Genomic DNA, 20,880 nt, shown 5'->3' with positions numbered 1-20,880 from the left:
TTTTTCTTGGTTTTGTATAAGTGTGATATGTCACTTACTAGTGGGCCCTCTTAAATTCTTGCTTGTCAGTCTCAGCCAGTGGGTGGAGAAATACAGCACTAGGACAAGATGAATTTCATGTGAGAATTTTATTTTTTCATGTTCTTGCCATTATTGATACCATACTGCTGTTTGCTGTTAACACTTCACTTTTAAGTTGGCATTAAAGGCATACAGTTGTTATTCAGAGGTACAGCACTTCCTGGAAAACTACTTGAAAGGATAAAAGCCTTTTGGGGCTTTGAAGATCTACTTGGTACAACTATTCATAAGTGTAAAATTTAACGTCAAATTAGCCAATTGGTCTCCTCTGCATATCAGTACAAATTCTAGCAACTACATAGAAACCCGAACTTCTCAAAATTAGGCTTATGTGAATGAAGTTTAGACTTGGAATTGCACAACCTTCTAAATTCACTTTAAGTTGCTCAAGCAGCACAGATAGATTGACTTCATGCTGCTCTGAAGTGCTGGTAACAAACACACCAAAAGAAGGCTGGACTAAAAAGGACCTGTAATAATGTTCACCCTAGGACATGTTCTCATTTCAGAATCACACTAGGTATGTTGTTTATTTGTTTGGAGAAGGGACAGACAGGCAGAAGGGAGGAAGGTAAAGCAAAATTTGAGTTTGCAGGTTTCCATTAGGATATTGTCATGTGCTTGAAATTAGTCATAAAAACGTCTACCATGATTTCAGTGCATATGACTGAAGTATTGTGCAGTACATTGTGTCTCACCTAACTCTTTCGGTCATGTGTTTTTAACCCATTTGTTCGCGAAAACAGAACTGCCAAGGGACTTGAATGCATATAAGATATTAAACTGAATCTTGAACCTGCTCTGCGGGTGCACAATAGGGAAAATGATTGGTACTGTTCACAGAAGAAGGGCAAAACAAGTATGAAGTTGCTGTTTCTTGCTCCAAAGTTTTTTTTAAAATCTCAAATATTTCTGTAAGGAATGCTATTGTGAAAGTGCTGTTCACATTTATTCCTATTCTTTCAGTAGTGCACCTGAGACTCAGCATGTTTAACCCTTTAGACTTCCCCCTTCTCAAACACCAAAACACTGGCTAAAAGTAAGATAAACCTGAATCTATCTATATGAATTTATAATTTCTGCACACACACATATATATGCACATATACATGAATATAAAGGGTTATTAAAATGGAAAGTTCTGTTTGGATTGAATTTTATTTTATATATTTAGCTAGCAGAAAGTTGTTTTTTTTTAAGTATTAAAGGGCCTTTAATAATCTGCAATCGTAGGAGATGTTGACTATCTAAGGTTACTTGTTCTGGCTTCATTCTTAGAGCTGTTGGGTGGTACAACTCCTTTCCTTTACATGCAGAGAGAAACTTGAGTTTCTGATATATTTCAGTAAACATGTACAAGGTTTTTTAACTCCAAAGACTTTTTTTTTTTTATAGCTGCAGACTAGACCAGTTTTGATAACTTTCTCAAGGTCCTGCTGTGATAGAGGAATGGTAAGAAAATAAGCCTTAGAAACAGTGGATGGTTAAATAGTATTCAAGGCACTGGCAAATTACCAGGTGCAGAAAGAATTTTGAGTCAGGGTTTTGTTCTCTCTCATTCTCTGCTCTCACCCCCCCTTAATTAGCACTCAATTTTTACTCATGCAAAAAACCCCAACAACTAGTAAGCAATAAAAATGAAAGCCTTGGAATTTGAGCCATCTGGTTTTTTAGATAAAAAGTAGTATCCTTTTTTCAAGTATATAATACCCTTAGGTACTGCAAGAACATGTGCCAAGTTTTGTAAATAAAATGAAATTGAAAGAGCTAAAGCAGCTGTATACTGTATACTGAATGGACAAGCATATTTTAAAATCTTGCAAAACTGAAAAAATGAATATGCTCAAATAAGACTTAGCACCTTTTTAATAGCTTTTGACCAATACAACTGCAACAGCAATACTATTGCTAGTAGAGAGATGAGGAACCTGTGGGGAAAATGTTCTTTAAAATTGCTTTGTTTTACACTTGAAAGTCATGGTTCACATGGTAAAAACCAAGATAACTTTTTTCTCTTTGTGTTACATTCTTTAAAAATAATTCCTTGCATGTATTTGCAGAACGTTGTTGCCCAAACTAAAAACTGAGTTTGCATTTGTATGTTTTAGTCAGTTTTACATTTTAAATTCTCCTGGGGCATATCATATGACTAGGTGCTTCTGATTTTTATCTACTGTAAAAGGTCAAAGTAGAGAGAAAACTAATTCGCAGATAATAATATTTTTATCACTATTGTTTCAGTACTTTCTCATCATTTATTATGAACTTGTGTATAAACATGGTGCCTGTGAGTGCACATGCAGTTACAATCAAGCTTTGAACGACTGGCATGAAAAGCTGGGGTAATTTTTCTCAGCCAGTTCTTGTATGTTACCTACTTAGTGCCCATTAATAGATTTAATCTTTCTTTTGTCGTGGTTAGCTTGTTTTAATTATGTGTGTGTGTGTGAGAATATGGATAGGCAAAGTGGTGCATATTTCATCTATGAACTTTTACATTGCAGCAGATGAAATTAAACCCACTTTATAAAGAACATGTATATATACTTCCATTTGAGACATTGTTTTCACAAAGATCTCTGATAAAAAAATGTGTTACTTGAGGATCCACAGAACTATGGCATTCCGTATGCCCTATGCCTCTTAGAAGTACAGTAATTTCACGAATACAAGCCGCACCAATTTGACTAAGATTTTGCTCCTAAACCGGAAATGCGGCTAATAAACAGGAGCGGCTAATATGTGAATAATTTTCTGACATTTACAACCTCAGAAGTGCCTGCCAGAGTGCCGACCCGAGCAGCTGCAAAGTCGGCATTTTGCGATTGTTACAAATTGCTACTCTGTTGCACCGCGGGTGGAGCCTGGCTGCCTGGAGGCAGCACGTGGGGCGGGGAGAGAGGAGGGAGAGCTCCCTCCTTCCCTCCTCTGCCGCAGCCTGGGGAAGAGACAGGGGGCGGCCCGCGCCGCCATTGCCGCGGCTCTGGGAGGAGAGGGGGGACCTGGGCCGCCCCTGCCACGGCTCTGGGAGGCAGTGGGGGACCCGGGCCGCCACTGTTGTGGCTCTGGGAGGCGGCGGGGGGCTCCATCCCCACCCGCCGCCGCCGCGGGAGCTGGGGGGGCTCCGTCCCTGCCTACCACCACGGGGCAGCGACGGGCCGTGGTGACCGAGCCCAGTGGCAGCGGCGGCTGGCCCCCAGTGGCCCCGCCGAGCGGCAGCGCCGGGCTGGGCTACCTGGCCCCGTCAGCAGCCCCTAGCGGGCCGAACCTGCACAGCCTGAGCTGAGCCAGTAAACCCCGCCCTGCCACCGTTCTGTTACTATTTGGCAAATTTGTTGCACGCGGGTCCTCGCTGCGAACGACAGAGCGGCTTATACTCGGGTGCAGCTTATTTATGGACAAAAAACGAAATATTTGCCAACACCCAGAGATGTGGCTTATACTCAGTGCGGCTTGTATTCGTGAATTTACTGTAAGTTAAGTAGCATACGATTGTAAATTTCTTAACTGCTGAGAGTCTGTCTTTTATTACTGTATGATTTAGTGGAGAATGCAAAGCACTTGGAAAAAAAAATGCAGATCTGTCCTACAGTGTTTGTTGAACTATCCTTTTTTTTTCGTCCTTTTACACTAGTTTACCATAAAGTGTCTCATCCAAAACTTGCTGGAGCAACTTTTCATTGATTTTAACAACCTTTGTGACTCATGTTAACACAACTGATTTTTTCTTAGTCCCGTCATCATTATCCCTGGCCTAAGAATGTTGTCTTATGTAGTGGAAATGTGAATTTTATCTCCCTGAACTCTTTTTGCTTTACTGCTCTACAGTTCGACACAAAGTGAAATTCTGATTGCATGGGACTCAGTGGTAAAATCTACAGTGGCTTCCCTGAAACCAGAATCCATGCAGCAAGTTCAGGTTGGATATTAGGAAGAATTTCTTCACAGAAAGGGTGATTAGAAACTGGAATGAGCTGCCCCAGGGAGGTGATGGAGTCATCATACTTGGAGATGTTTAAGAGAAAACTGGATCTTAGTGCCATGGTCTCATTAAAAAGATGGAATTCAATCATAGGTTGGACTTAATAGTCTCAGAGGTATATTCCAACCTAATTGATTCTGTGATTCTGTAAAGATCTCAGCAATATGCATTGCATATATGTCAGGGTCAACTCTGATTTACAGAACAGAATAATGTGGATGGTTTATTATTTGTCTGAAGGTATATACAAAGAAATTCCTATTATTTGCTTGCAAATATGAACTTTTAAATTAATATAGTCTATCATATAATTTCTTTCTACTCTAAGCATCACAATAAATCTTCCACTGTGTTCTACCTTTTGCTTTTTATTTTCTGAAGAATCAGTAAAAAAAGCCCTCTATGAAACATACTTAAGGTAAAAGGTCTTCTTAGTTTCCAAAACTGACTTTTGAATATTTTTGAGTATCCACAGTATCCTCCAGATGGAGAAAATTAAGCATTCGTATCTCATCTTCTCCTACTGAATCCACCAACTTTTGGAAAGAAATGTCATTCTTTCACATTCATCCACATGTGGCTTGATACCTATGTAAATCTCTTCTTAATGTACATGTCAAAAAAGAACTCAGTTAATATTATGAGGTATGGGAAATATTTGTTTCAGGCCATGAAAAAATGTAACCCTTCTCTTGACTTAAAAATATGTGTGTGTGCATGTGTGTGCATATATAGATATGTATATATTTCATGCACAACTTGCAACACAGCTGGGGAAATTTGTTCAGTTTTCAATATGAACAACATATGGTCTTAATAAATTGTATAAGAAATATTTTGAATAAATAAGTGTTGTGACTTATTTCACATAAACAAATAAAGGAATTTAAATTAAAAAGATAAATCTATGCATGGGATATAAAACTGAAAATCTTACTATGCATATTGCTACTTTCATTCTTATATGTGCTTCTAGGTCCTTGAATTTCTTTCAACTGTATAAAAACTGAATTTACTCCCAGAGCTCAACTTCTTAACTAGGGCAGTTTAAAAACTAAACAAGGATTGAGTCAGTTAATTAATTTAAATGAGATTACAAATCAGAAACACATTACGTAATGTTGATTTAATTACCATTTCTTATTTACCTAATTAAAATACTCTGAAGGAAAGTTAACAGTCTTGACAATGGTTGGTTGGGTGGCTTGGCAGAGGTAGTTCTGCTGATAAAAGGAGAGGTGAAGCAGGGAGCTTGCTATGACCCGTTGGGCTCCGACGCCCCAGCCCATCACACACCATCTCACTGTCAGCCCACGTGGCACCAGCATTGCCTGACGAGCCCAGCCATGGGGAAGCTCCTCCAGTGGCAGAGATGTGGGGTTTCACCCAGCCCTGCTGGTCACAGGCGAGCTAGTCTGGGGTGGGAGGGCATGGGGGCATGTGGTGAAATGGCTCAGCTAATGGCTTAATAGCTCTTGCTGTGTCGCCAGTCCAAAGCAGGCAATTTTAAACTGAAATGAAAACTGAGTCCAGCTTCTGCTGACTATCCTGACCACCTCCCAGCAGAAGAACCTCCACGGCTTGAGCCCTGAAGGCTTTGTGAACTGCACCAACAGACACCTTTCTCGGAAGAGCAGTCAGCTCTGTTCTTTGCTGCCTTTTTCAGAAGGGTGAAGGTTAGACAGTAGCATTCTTTTGGTGTAGTTGCTGCTTCTGGTGCGACACTGGGTGCTGATGAAATCTGGCTGCAAAGGATAATTATATCCAGCCTTCAGGGTAGCTCCTGCTGTTGCACTGGTCTCCTAAGAGGTCTAAACCATTCCTCCTGGGTCACTTCGCTATGCTGCTCATTTACCACCAGTTGTGTGAATATGAAGCACAATAAAAACGTGTAGAAATAACTCTTCATGTAATTACCCAGTGCAATAGCAGAACTGTCTTGTGAACACAGAGGAAGTTCTTGCAGAATAAAAATAGCAGAACAACATTTTTAAAAGAAGTCACTGATGTTGTGGGTGTTCCCAGTCTGGGTGTCATGAACTCACATTGCTAACAAGTATATACTGTTGGAAAAAGACGCAAGAGTAAATGTCTCTCTCATAGTAAAGCCCTACTTGTTTTTTAAAGTGCTGCTTCTTCTTCGTGTGAACTATGCTTCATACCATATCTCTTCAGGGACATATAATAATGGAATCCTTTAGGTTGAAAAATACCATTAAAATCCTGAAGTCCAACTGTAAACCTTGTACCAAGTCCGCCTCTAAACTATGCCCCTAAATGTCACATCTATAGGTCTGTGAAATATCTCCATGAAAGGTGACTTCCTGGATTCCCTGGGCAGCTGGTTCCAGTAGCTGACCACCTTTTTGGTGAAGAATTTTTCCCTAGTGTCAAATCGAAATCTCCCTTGATATAGCTTAAGGCTGTTTGCTCGTTTTATCATTTAGTACTTGGGAGAAGAGACTGATCCCACCTCGTTACAACCTCCTGTCAACCTCCTGTAGAGGGCAATGATGTTCATCCTCCCTTTCTCCAGGTTAAACGATGCCAGCTCCAGTAGAACTCCTCACAAGACTTGTGCTCTACCAAACAAATTGATGGCGGTGAACATTTTATCAGAGGAAGCCAGAGAAGCAAAATTTTCTGGAGAAGTGTAGTGATCTATGAAAACTCCCCTCAAGTTAACATACTTATGAAAACAAGGATGACACTAGCATTTCTATGTTTATAGTCGCCTTTCATGGATACTATCCACTTTTCAGTGGATAATAAATGAAACCATTTTTAGCTTGGTTATATTGTACATTAGCTGACCTATCACAAGAGTTGGTGTGAATAATGCTATTAAAATGGTACAATAGTTCTCTATTGTCAGCTAGAGAAAGATTATGCAAAGAAAGACACTGCTTTTGTAAAATGAAGTTGTTACAAGTGTTTAGGAAGTTTGTCAAACTAATCAGTTGCTTTGTCAAGGTAAAATAGTGTAGACAGTAAAAAGTAGTTGTGTAGTAAAACTAGTGTAGTAATAAGTAAAGGTAATGATTTAAAGTACAGGGATGAAATTATTTATCTATTTGTTTTATGGATTTTTTCTGCTCATGTTATTTGCTTTGGAGAAGGGGAAGATGTCCTACTTTTCTTTGCTATGTTCTGAGTCTTTGAGAGATAAGAGCTGATTAGTCAGGGGCTGAGATGGGAGACATCCCTTGGTCTCTACCACGCTGTGTTAACCTGTGATTTTCAGGGGTACAACCATTTGCCTCAAGTGATGTCAGCAAAGTAATCCTGACAGTCTAGAAGGTGGTTACGATTCTTGCTCATGATAGTGACTCAGCTGTCAAGTCAAGTGCGGTATATGAATGTGAAAGCTTGAACATCATCATACATGGTTTGATGATGGCCATATGTCTGTGGTCTCTTATCCGTCTTACCAAAATCAGAGACTATCAAAGAACAAGTATTTACCTGTTGGTGAATGATTAAATTAGTGTCTGTCAGCTGAGATCAGCTGAGGGTGATCAAAGGCTGTCCTCACAAATGGTGGCAAATAGAAATGTGTTCACCGAAACCACTGAGAAAGTTTATTTTGTGAGTGTGATGCCTGTGGACAATCTACTTATTTCCCTAAGACATGTCTCTAGAAAGTTTTTTTAGACTTTAACAGATTCTGCTGCTACTTGTTTCCAATGCCTTTGATATTATGCTCTAACAGAGAGCCTTAAAAACAAAATTTCTTGTACAGGATGGGGCATAAGGAAGGTATAGCAGCTTGCATTTTAAAGAGAGTATTATATCAGCTGAAAAGTGAAAGGTTAGGTTACTGAAGTGAGAAATACTATAAATCCTTCAGGAAGCTGGTGAACATCAATGTGACTTGCTTGGCTTTGCTGGCATGGCTGTCTTCCTGCTTGTCAAAGACAAGGTGGTTCAAATGGAGAGAGCATCTCATCCTTTGCTACATGGCAAATATTTTTTTTATTTTCCTCTGGCTTATGAAACCAAGACTTTTCCTAGTGTACTACAGGAAAACCAGAAAGTTATTTTCTCACTTGAAGCAGGCCTCAGCAGTCAGTTTGTCTTAACTCTGACTGCGCTGAGAGTTACACTCACAGATGGTCATTGGGAGCAACCCACGGAAATGAAAACATAGGAAAAAAATTAAGCATAAAATATATTGCCAGCTTCTTGACTCATCCTTTCATACAGTCTCCTAGAAGCAAGAGTAATTTGACATAGAGTTTGAATGTCTTGGAGATAGCCGTGCAAAATTATGTTAAGTTATATAAAGTGCATCAGAGTTACATGACCTGTTAAAAGTAAGGTCTGACTGGAACCTATTTAATAGAAACTGCTCATCCATGGGGCAGTAATTTATCAAAGATAAATTGTATCAGTCAGCACCAAGAAGAGCAGAGCAGATGTGCTGCTGTAGCTGTGGGTAGCACATGAAAGCCATTTTGTGGAAATGATATGTGTAGGTGACCTTTTGCTCCCTATCAACAACAACAACAACAATAACAATAACAACAACAGTAACAAAACTAAGGGAACTTACAGTTGGGAGCAATCTAAATGCAGATTATGAAAATTTCAGTTTCTTTGTGTAAACACAATGGGATTTTATTTTCTTCTTGTTGTATATCTTTTCATAGCTTATGAAGTTGCTTGGGGTTTGGTTTTCTTTTGGTGGTTTGGATTCTTTTGCTTTTGGTTGTTAGGGGTTTTTTTTCTTTTTTTCTTTTTTTTTCTTCTTTTTTTTTTTTAATGTGTAAGAGTTATTTGCTGGGACAATTGAATGCAAATCGAGCTAGACAGACAATGAATTTGGTTTATGTCTTTCTCCATCACTCTGGAAGAAAGGGCTCATGTTGTTAATTAGTGATCTTGTGCAGATGAGGACAAATAAAGATTTAAAGTGTCTTAACATGTCTTTTTCTTCCTTAGCTTCTGTGGCTTCCCAAAAATGCCTCTAACTTCCTCTTTTAGAAGAGTATTGCTCCAATGTATCTGCTCATTCAGTGTTCTGCTTGTATTAGTTATTAATATAATTTAATCCTATAATGACCATGATTCTTTTGTACTTTACAAAGCTATTTGCAACCAATCAGAACAGAAGAGTGCTTTATAATTACTGACATTAGTAAGAGAATTGGATTCATCACAGGCCATCTGAAGTCTGTGTCTTTCATCTTGAGGATCAGATGCTTCTCTGTGTTTTAAGTGCAGAGTTCCATGACTTGATGCTCTCATACAGAATAAAATTCTTTGATTTTTCAACTGCATTTAGTGAAGTCTTGGATAAATTTCTTCTCATATTCTTCAGTAAATCTCTGCTTTTTCAAAATCTTGTTGAGATCTCTGAAAACAGACTGAGAATTAAATTGTAAAAGCCATGATTGTCAAGTAGTTAACAAAACCCAAAGCTAAATCTGACTGGAAAATTGTAGTAGATAGCTAACTGCTTATCCCTGTACTTAGAAGATTCTTTGCTAAATTTCTTATTCTAATAACAATTGTTTAAACTGCCATTAATCTTTAAATCCTGAATCCAGAAACTAGATGTAAAGGCAAATGGCTGTTCAAGATCTAAAAATTACTTCACTTTGTACTTCTTTATAGTGAATTTTAACAGGAGAAAACTTCAAAGGTTATTTTCTGGTAGGCCTTCTTAATTCAGTTTCAATTGTCTGTGATCCTGAAGCTCTGTTGTCCAAGCTTTATTGGGTTAATGTACTACCAAATTGACACTTCAATTAGCCACACATCTGCAGTAGTTTTACACTCAGACCATTCCTGTGTAAAATTAATCCTCTTTAATAATCTGAATTATGTATGGTTTGCAGAATGAAAGAATGTCTATTAGAAGAACATCTAATTCACACAGGAAAAAGGACGATTCTCCACAAATTTGTATGTGGAGAAACATTGGATTTTTATAATTTCTTACAAATGAATAATTTTTCAAATTAACTTGATTTAATTCTTTTAAGAGAAGTATCATATCATGCGAAGAACCAGACATACTGAATGGCTGCATACTGCGCTGCGCAATGGGACTCCTAAGGGTACCCAGGTGCCAAACCATGGTAAGGGCAGAATCCAACTCCTAGTCTTGCCCTTTGTGTTCCCTGCCCGAGGCTGAAGAAGATAGATACAATTCCACAGGAAATTCCCTATTCAATGTGCATTTTATTGCGTATAAGAGTGATTTAATTCAGTATTGGAAAAGTTGGTTGTTTTTTTGAACACCATTGGAACTGAGTTTCACACGTGCCTTGGGATTGCAGTATTCAGGTGTATATATTTTGGGATGGCTGCCAAACTTAGTAGATCCTTGGATCTACTTAGTTTCAGATTAACTTAGTAGTAGAACCTCAGATGTGAAAAGGATTTCCATCTCAATATCTTCTGTAGAATCAAACTTGTGTTAATTTAGTGTTTAGTGACATGTGAGTCAAGCCATGTTTATGAAGTTACATAACAGGTGGCAACAGATTTCAATGAGCTTCTTGTAGAGGGAATCTCTCATTCTAAGATGAGGACTACATCAGCTACAAGAACAAATAATAGTAATTGAAGGAAAATATTGATTGGTATAAACTTTTCTTCTTCTCTATATTTTTTTATTCTTTAAGTTGGGCACTGTAAGCAGCAATGCATTCAACAACTCTACATCCATCTGGAATTCATTTGGCGGTAGCAATTTCTATGGTGCTATGATGCAATCTTTTGGTGGTCTTATGCTGTTATTAACATCACTACCTTTAAGAAAATCTGTATTTTTTATTCAGACTCTAAAAGTGCTCCATTTTACATGCCTGTGTGTGGAAAAAATGGTGGTGCTTCATTTACTTTATTCCTCTCTGCCTTTTTTCTTTTTTATATCTTTGTTAATTTCTTTCCGTGGAGCAGAGTTTGGTTATTGGTGTGGGAATACAGTGAAAAGTAGATGTTTCTGAAAGAAACTGTTTTTATGAATAGGAATATAATTTATTATTTAGTGTATTAACATGAAATTACATTCTCCTCTTGGTTCAGTAGGTGCATGTACAGTGAAAAGAACACAATTCAAAGTCTGCAGTGTTTGAGTTTTGTTAGCTTTTATGTTACATAATCTTAATTTCACAACAGCAGGTCTCACAGCAGGCTAGGAACACAAAGACCATATTGTATTTAAACAGACTGTCATATCCTCATTGCAGTCATGAGTCTGTGAAGCAACTTAGGCCTTTGTGCTTTAAGGAAAGGCTGAAGCAACAGGCCTCATCACTAGAAGCAATATTAGTTGCCTGATCCAGTGTGTCTTTCTGGTCATTGGCTGAGAAGTTGCCTCTACTTTGCTTATTATGCAATATTATATTAGGGGGATGGAGGGAAAGGGAATGAAAGGTACCCTTGTAAATGTGTTTACAACATGAGCATTTAACTGAATGACTCTCTTGTCTTTATTCAGTGATCTACAAATTCCTCTTACTAGGATTGTTGCATCTTTCCCAATGTTTCTACATCTGTATAAAATAGTTTACAGATAGTGTTTGTTCGATAATGCTTCATATAGAAAGTCAGGGAAATGGCCTCTAGAGAATAAAGTAAAGAATTAGTTTAGTAGTTAATAGAGGGTATTAAAGATTGTGAGATACTTTCAAGACAAATTATTAAAACATTTATTTCATTTCTTTATAGATTCTGGGCAGCCAGGAAGTCCAAGCCACAATGATCCTGCCAAGAATCCACCAGGTAAATATGAGTTCCAAAACGTGTGCATCTAACGTTGAGAACGATGATACTACTGATGGTAGCTAAAGAGAGTGTAACTGGTCAGCAACCTATCTTTCACTGTCTTATACATGTACTTATATCTATAAGTATATATGATCAAGACAAGTTGTGATACTTAGTTCCTCTAAACTGGAAGTGCCTTAATTGCAGTTTCATCAGCATTCATTTAATCTAAGGAGGTTTCCTTTTATCTCATAGTTTTTAGAATTTTCTAAGTGTGGATGAGTAAGGAGGAGTAAGGAAAGCAAGGAAACAAGATCCCAAATGACTTTATTTTTGTAAAAGTCTTCCAATACTACCAGTTTTCTTTCATCTCAGACAAAAGACAATTGATCTGTGTCTAAGTTCTGAGACTGAGATACCAGCTTTTTTACTTTTCATATATGTTTTATAATATACAAATGTGTTAATTTAATTTTTTTTTGTATCAGCTCAGAGCAGTCTTTGAAGATGTTCATGCATTATGGCTAGTGACACTTGACAGTCCTTTGAAAGAGATGTTAATGTAAATAGTCCTTTCAAGGATTCTTTTAAAATAAAAATACAAGAGAAAATCAAACCCAGCCTTTGCCATTCCAGTCTGTTTAGACAAAAGGTTCCTTGAATTTTTACGAGGTTATTCTTCTAATCAATTGGGCTGTGCTAGTAAATCTTGTAAACCTCTGCCGTGTTAGGAATTTTATCAGAGTAAGACAACAATTGTAACAGACACATTATCATTTCTTAATGACTAAAGAGTGACTCCACCCACCATCATCACATTGTATCTTATTTTAGCTCTCAGAAGATATGTGTATCTGAAATAAGCTGCAACTAATTCAGTTTGATCTTCTAAATCCAAAATGAATCATATACTGACCAGGACGTAATTTTGTGTTGCTGAGCTGTTAACATATACATGGATATTTTCTGAGTCTGTTACAATATTAGGATAAACAGTCTGCTATGTGGTTGGACAGTTTTGTAGTATGCATATGATCAAAGTACTTTCTATTTGTGAAATATGTCATGTGTACTGAGTGTGAATATCCAAAAGTGGGAGAATCATCAAAAATTGTTATACAAAAAGTCATATTCCTATAATATAAACCCCAGATACATATACTGGTGGATAGCAGATGTATTTTAGTGATAAGAGAGCAGAACAAGTCAAATAATATAATTCTAAGCTCTAATGCAAGTGATTTTTTCCTTCAAGGGATGATGCAGGCTTGTTATAAATTGCAAATAGAGACTTTGATGCTGTTTCTTTCCAAACTGCGTGGGATGTTGAGGGGGAAATTTTACTTTTCTATTAAATACATGCTATACATTATGTAGAATAATGGTTGAAAACCCCAAAGGAGCAAATTTTCTCATAAAATGAATATGAAAAGTTTCCCTATGGATAATTACGATTTTTGAGACTTGAACTATTTAGCTATAGAGAATTTCTTTTGCTTTTAGAATATCTCTGTGAGTGCAAGAAAAACCAAACACATTACCTTACCCCTTGAATTTTTGAGGGATTCTTTGTACCTTCTGGGTTTGGGAAGCTGAAGGCAGGGTCAACTCTCCTTCAACAGGTTTTAAAATTCTAGTTTTGAAGTATCATTTAGCATTTGGAGTAGGAAGGTAGAAGTACATATCTTATGAGTGATGATCACACCCTGTAACGAGTCCAGTCTCTCCGGCCCTCAGCCTTAACTCCAGTAAGGTGTAATCTTGTTGCCAGTAACAGAGCCTTGGGGAGGCAGCAGACAAGCTGTGTAGGCTTTCTTGTGAGCAGACTTACAGATCACGATGTAATGTCTGACAAACTCCACTGTCTCAGAAGGTGGAGGGACATAGAAAGCAGATAACTCTGTTGCTGATTTCATCATGAAACTTTATGCTTAAAATATAAGCATATCACTTTATCATGATTTGGAGTCACTGTATCCAGTATTATCCCTTTGTCTGCTGCCAAGTGGGGACAGAAAATAGAAACTGTACCTTGCTTCCCTTGAAACCGCAGAGACAGAAGGATAATTGAATGTCGTCTGTTGGAGGATGGCCTTCTAGCTTTGTTCAGATTCCCTGTGTAATACTGTTTTGAAGTTAAACTCACAAGGTGAAAGTGCTGTGGTTTGTGGGACAGCAGAATACGTTCTGGGGCTGTGCAGCAGAATTAGAAGGAATTGCATGCCATTCAGCTTCTCTGGAAAAAGCACTACTGTCCTATTCTTTCTTACTAAACTTCGCATGATTCTTATTATTAGAGCCAGACAGTCACTTCTGTCAGAACCCTAGAGGATAGCCTCTCTGAGGTTTGTTTTCAGTCCCAGGCCAGGAGTATGTGAACTGGTAATACCAAGAGGGTTGTTCTTCCATCATGTTTTGTTCTAGTGCCTGTATGTCAAGGAGCCAGGGTGCTGGCAAGGGATGTGTGTTGTTAGCTTTTGGATACCACGACCTTCAGAAAGATACTGCCAAGGAAGAGCATGCTGGAAACTGAGTGGTAGTTGGCAAAGCTGTTGGTGTTAAGGGTGAATTTTTTCTAGGGTTGGCGAGACTGTTGCATTCTTTAGGGTGTCTGGTAATTTGCTGTCCTAACAACAAGTTGGAGAGAGGGTAGTGTCACTTGCCAAACAAAAGAACATTAAGAGCATTTGTTGGAATTCTTTACAATATGTTCCTAAAAATATACTGAATATTTTGATAGCCCAATGCAGCTTGTGGTGAAAGTGGTACATAGCTTTTGTAGCTCCTCTGAGTTTTAATTTTCAATAACTTTGAATTATGTATTTTATAAAATATATTAAAAATATATATTAATATTAACATATTTTTATAAAGATTGAGTCTTGCTTTTCAGAGAGCTGGGTTGTAAATTTTGCTTCTCTGCAGGTACTATTAAATAAGTTCCCGGCAGATGATCAGAGCAGGACTGAGAGAGGAGAAAAATCTGAACAATACTGTTGTCTGCATCACCTTTCAGGTTCCTGATATCTAAAAGTTTGTGCTGAGCTAGCACAGTCCTAACTATTAAAAGTTTACATTATTTAAAAGAGACAATGGGCATGGCAAAGGCCCCAATGAGGATGCCTGAACAGATAGAACACACCTGATTAGAACTTTGAAAATACTCCCATTTTTGCACACAAAAGACACACACCAGCAAGCCACCAAAACCCAAACACAGCATTTAGGCCTGTACTTCAGGAAAGGACTTTAACCCTGTCTTGTTTCTTACTTTGTGCTCAGAATTATCTGAGCTACAGCTGAAGCAGTCTCTTAAAGGTAACCTAGTATGGCAGTTTCAGTGTAATGCTGCATTAGTATTTGCTCCCTGCAACTCCCATAGGTCTTTTATACAGCTTAAGAAAATCTAAAAAACCAGCCCTCACAAGTGTATCTGGAAATATGAGCAGTGGTGTGACAGGATATGTACTGAAGACAGAAGATGTCATCTTTCAGTAAATTAATCTCTTAAGCATAAGAAAATTATGAGAGTGAATAAAAAGAGAAAAATATCTAGAACTGTAATTATGCTAATGATATTGACTCTGACCACAACAATATGGTCTTCAGAGATACAGTCCTTGCTAGCCAGTTCTTCTAGATGAGGATTTTCTGGATTTTGCTTTGCTTTATTATTCTTTCCCTTTCTACCTGCTGGCAACAGCTACTCAATATTAATAAGATTTCTTGCTATTTGCCATTGGTTTGAGGGTGCTGCTTGGCAGGCTTGATTTATATGCCAACTTTAACACAACAGTGTCCAGTTGTTGCTGTGTTGCTCAAATCTTTGAAGACAACCTTTTTAAGCTACTAAAATAGAGATAAGAAATAGCGAGTTAAACCCTGTCTGGATAGGACAGTAAGGAGACTCAATTTGCTGTAAAACTTGCAACCAATCTCTTTTTGTATGGGTGCCTTCTCGATTTTCGAGACATTTTTGTCCAGCATTGTGGAATACAAAAGATAGCTTTACAGAAAGTGCAGAGAAAACCTAACTGTCCTGACATAGAGAGGTATGAGCCTTTTTGGTGAGGGAAGATGAGCATGTTCAGAGTTTTCCTTTGATCCAAGTAGATGAGTTCAGAGGTTATTAGAACTCTGTTTCCTAGCAAGTGGCAAATACTATATTTTTTTATTTGCTTGAATTTTCTTTATTGATAGAATTTGTTCCATTTCAGTTGGTTAAAAAGATTTTTTCATATAAATTTTTGTGACTATGTGAGATCAGTCAGGTTGCAGAGAAGTCAGGTTTGAGCCTATGTGCTGATGAATATTGAATTATTTATATTGGATTACACTTTTAGGTGAAGAGAAGGAAACTCTGTCTACCTGTTTGCCTTTGGTTCTCCTATTGGTTCCCTTCTTTCCTCTACAATAGCCCATGATTTGTTGTCAGGGAATTTGCCTAGGGCCAAAATCTTTGTTCTGAATGACACCTAGGCAGCTGAAACCCCAGCCCCAGCCTCACTGTCCTGGAATTTTTTTTCCTCTTCTAGTTTTCCCCAGTAATTTTATTTTTGGAACCAGTTCCAAGGAAGACCTGAGTGAAATCATCAGCTCTGAAGTTTGTTTTGTTTTTTAATTAAAGAATGTGTTGCTGAAAAGCTTGAATGAGCCTCACTTATCTCTCAATGTGCAAATCTATCTTGTAGCTGTACAGCCCCATAGGCTTCCCTTGCATTTTCATATGGCTTAGCAGCCATAGGGAGAACTTTTTCTTTGGGTTCAAGCCCTTAGAAGTGTGTAATAAATTCGCTTATATATTTCTGTTTTGGACAGATGTATTTCAGTTTTAAGTTTTAGAATGTGTAGTTTCAGAAATAACCTCTGAAGACGAATGTGGTCTCAACCTTTGCACCCTTTTGGAAATGCAATAAACAAACGTCTTTGAGTTTTGAATGTCTCAGACCACAGATACTTTCATTATTTTACTCTATTGCAAGCTACCCTCTAGTGAGTGGAGAATTAGCCCCATAATTAATTGGAATAGAAGAGATGTTCCCTGGCCTCATCATTGTAAGCAGTTTTTGTTGTGGAAACAATGGTACCTCAGTAGCAGTATAGGGAATTCAAACAGAATTGTATTTAAATAAACACATATTCACCTGTTTTTCAGCATAGGAGTAGATATTCTGAAATACTTGCTGTTTCTCATATGGTTGCAACTGTACCATATGTGGTCTTCAAATAAAACAGAGTTGGGTTTGGTCAGATCTTGACTTTCTGTGAAGTTCTCCCTTTCCCAAATGTTCTATGAATTAGTAATGTTAATGGTTGAGGGATGATACTTTTCTTTATCAGGTTCCCAACACTGACCTGGACGGGGTGGGATGGGGTGTTCTGAGGTCAATGCTCAGCTGTATTATCTTGCACAGTTGTACAGCCCTCTTTTCCAAAAGAAAGAGTTTTTGGCCTTTCAGGATAGTTTGGAGTTTGTGTGAGTTATTACTGTTGTCTATTGGTTTAGGATTACTTTTACATTCTTGTTTGCATTGACTGTCCTTCTTTATGAACCTGCTGCATGAATAAATTGTGCTGTGGTCAGTTCTCATGCTGATTCAGATGCGGTTGTGTTCAATGGTGGATGTGATGGTTTTTACTTCAAAGCATGCACAGAGAAAAAATTTACTAAAAACTCTTATGTTACCAGTTAGAATTCAAGAAACCTGCTTTGGCATCAGAAAACTCCCTTTGGTACCTGCTAGTCCTATAACTGATAGAAAGCACCTCCCCCAACTTTTTCTTAAACATTAGCTGTAGTTTCAGTATAACTTGAGACCCTCTGGAACAGAAAGCAATACACGTATTTGTTACTTACCCTTTCTGTTTCTTGCTAGGTTTCAGGGCAACTCACTTCTTGAATTCTAGTCATGGGTTTCAGAGTCCATTAAACCTGGTTCTTACTTCTTCAAATTACTGCAACATAGATGACTATTGTTCTGGCTATAATTTTGAGGCTGTCAAAAATCTCATTTGTTTCTGAGAACAGCATATTTAGCTTTTTTAGTTCCTCATCGTGCTAGAAGTTCAGTGGAATCAGGGGGTCTTGTTGCAAGTTTGTTTCCTGTCCCAATTATAACATGATTGCAATTTTCAGGAATAAAGAACACAGACTAAGCTGTGGGTATGCCGTATAGCTGAAGAAAGTTGTGTGCTAACAAAGATAGCCTCATTTTCTAGGCAGACCTTTGTTCGACTGTTTCAATGATATCATCACTGAAATCTTCTTTGCCACTACTTGGCAAATATTATCGACCTATATCTGCCTTTAAGATATTCTGTTTTGGTAGCAACCTGTTCCTGGTACTATTTTCAGGTACTGGTTTCAAAATGCATGCAGTAAGAAAACAAACTGCATGTCTGCTGACTGTATTTTGACTTACTAACAGTGTGAGACTAATTTTTCACTACCACTTCTGACTGTAAATAGTATCTGCACAAAGTTGTAGCTAGCAGCATCCAGAACATTACTCTACATAACTTAAAGTTTATGCACAGCTCTCTGCTATAAACCAAGCTAAAGTTTTCAACATTTCTTCTTACAGTAGCTTCTGATGTTGTATGTATTTGTCTTATTGCTAATAAGTCTATCTACTATTGTACAATTCCTCTTTTTAAAGATCCAGAAATAAAAGTATATTGATACAAATTGTTCCCAGTACCGATTGGGTCCTCACCCTTCTTTTGTAAGTTGCTCAAAACCAAGGCATATCAGTGAGAAAACTATATTTATAATCATACCAGGAAACAGTTTTATGGTTAGGCTCTAGCCAACATGAAACAGAACATAAACAGACATTCTATTCATAAAAGTATAATTAAACCAGAAGACATAAAAAGACCAGTTAAAAATTTGCAAAGTTGAACCTCACTAGTAAGCTTTTAAGTAATATGAAAACAACCTTGTTAGAGTAATTGTTTGGGTAAACTGGAATTATTTTTCAGTCAGTTGAAACTTCTTTATTTCCTCCCCACCCCCTACTTTAACTTTTTGCATGGTTAGAACAGCTAAAATCTACACTTGTAACTCATCTCTTCAAGAAGCAATACAAGGCATAGTGCAGAAATATGGTGGGAGCGGTACAAGGACTAGGGCAGAGACTTATACAGTGGTTGGAGGCATTGCTGAAGGTTTCTCCCTTTACTGACTGTATATGAAAATGTAATCAGAACTACAACCTGGCTTAACTGTTCTTTCGTCTTTGATGCCACTGGCCTAACCATTGTGGAATTGTATAGAAATTATATTTTTCATGAGTGATTTTTCTTTAAGAAAGGTAAGGAGAGAAATATTTTATAATCACAATAACTAGGAGAAAAATTTAAAAATCCACTCTTATATATGGATTTTGGAAATTACTGACTCTTTATACTACATCTCACTACAGCAGTTCTGTCAGACATTCTGCTTTTTTAGAAATCAGATTTTTAAGAATAATGACAATTATTAATATGCATTTCAGAGAATGTCGTCTCTCAGGCAGAATGAGTTTTATTAAATACTCAATGTTTTTTTAATGTTTGAGTGATAAAGACAAGAAAGTGTTATCATGACCATCAAAAGATAAAGTACATTTCACGACTATAAGGCCCACCCTTTTGACTAAAATTTTGGCCCGAACCCGGAAGTGCACCTTATAGTCCAGTGCGCCTTATATATGGACAAAGTTCAGAAATTTGCTGCGGGGGAAGCCGGCAGGGCCGCGGCTGGTGGGTGCAGGCAGGGCCACAGTGCCGTGGTACTGCAGCAGCTGGGTGGAGGTGGGCCCACAGGGCCACGGGGCCACGGCAGCTGAGTGGAGGCAGGCCTGTGGGGCTGCGGGGGCGCGGCTGTTGGGTGGAGACGGGGCCGTGGCCAGCAACCGCATGGGGGGAGCCGGCGGTGGATCCACGCTGCAAAAAAAAAAGCGCACCTTATAGTCCCATGTGCCTTATATATGGGCAAAAGTTTGGAAATTTGCCAACATCCAGAAATGCGCCTTATAATCCGGTGAGCCTTATAGTTGTGAAATTACTGTAAATTGTCTATAACGAATACTGTAGACTTATCAAGTGCATTAATGTCTATACTGAACAGATGAGAAACACACACCAACAGCGCTAATTTAATGCTCTTTAATATAGTAATATAAACAGTGCATTAGGGAATGGGCAATCAAAAAACCCAGTAAGGCCTAGACTGTATGAAGTATATTAATATACACCACATATTTTTGTCTTGCATGAGGTATAATAGTGTGAATATGAACGTTAAATCTTATTCAGTAGTGTGATCAGCTTCATACCATTGTTTATCTCACACCATAAATTTCCTATACTTCTTGCCTTCTGCATATAGTCTTGCTATTTAACCTCAATCTTATATAAAATTCATGTTTCCACAACAACTTCCAGCAATTTAATTTAATGACACAGAATATTTTACTCTTGCAAAACTGGGTGCCAAATAAAGGTTGTGTAACATACTGACCATAGATTGTCTTCATAACTAGGTGAAATTTATGAAGTTCACTGGTGTTGGACCTTAATATGTACCCAAGAGTTAGCATTGGAGTTCACCTTCCCTGTTAGAACTTAAAGCTCAGGATGAAGTTGCTCAGTATTTTGACACAGATTGTTTATTGTTTCATTAATTCTTTGATAATAATTTGTCACATTATATAGAGAAAAAAGTCAAGTTGTTTTTCATGTTAATTGAGATCATCAATAGCTGCAGTTTCCCTTTCTTTCCTTGTACCAGCCAAAGCACTTGCACATATCTGTGGGTGTCATTATTTCTGGCCCATTCCAAGGCAGGATGTAATCTGGGTGAAGGACATGTCCCATCAGTCAATAATGCATTCTTTTGTGAGGGGATGAAAGACGGTGGTACCACTTGGTGGCAAAATACTTTCCCTGCTCCCATTTCATTATCAAAAAGAGAGAGAGAAGCACTGTATTGCTCTTTATATTATATATGTATTCTCAATATTACCAGTGAGAAAAACTAAGAGTCCATAAGAGTAGACTGAAGGTTAAACATGAGTCTGGGCATGTGTGCATGCACACAGGCACAC

General features: G+C 37.9%; 1 protein-coding gene across 7 annotated transcripts in view; it reads left to right on the top strand.

Annotated features, from left to right (window-relative positions):
- Positions 1–20,880, top strand: part of NFIB (nuclear factor I B) — a 176,032-nt gene that overhangs the window by 90,551 nt on the left and 64,601 nt on the right. For all 7 annotated transcript variants that reach the window (XM_033085625.1, XM_033085623.1, XM_033085620.1 and 4 more), the window contains exon 3: positions 11,747–11,800. In XM_033085625.1, coding sequence (XP_032941516.1) covers positions 11,747–11,800 — 54 coding nt within the window. The remainder of the gene's footprint in view (positions 1–11,746; positions 11,801–20,880) is intronic.

This window comes from Catharus ustulatus, chromosome Z (assembly GCF_009819885.2).
Source record: "Catharus ustulatus isolate bCatUst1 chromosome Z, bCatUst1.pri.v2, whole genome shotgun sequence".
Lineage (NCBI taxonomy): Eukaryota > Metazoa > Chordata > Aves > Passeriformes > Turdidae > Catharus > Catharus ustulatus.
The sequence above is the reverse complement of the archived record's forward strand: the minus strand, read 5'-3'. Positions and strand labels throughout refer to the sequence as shown.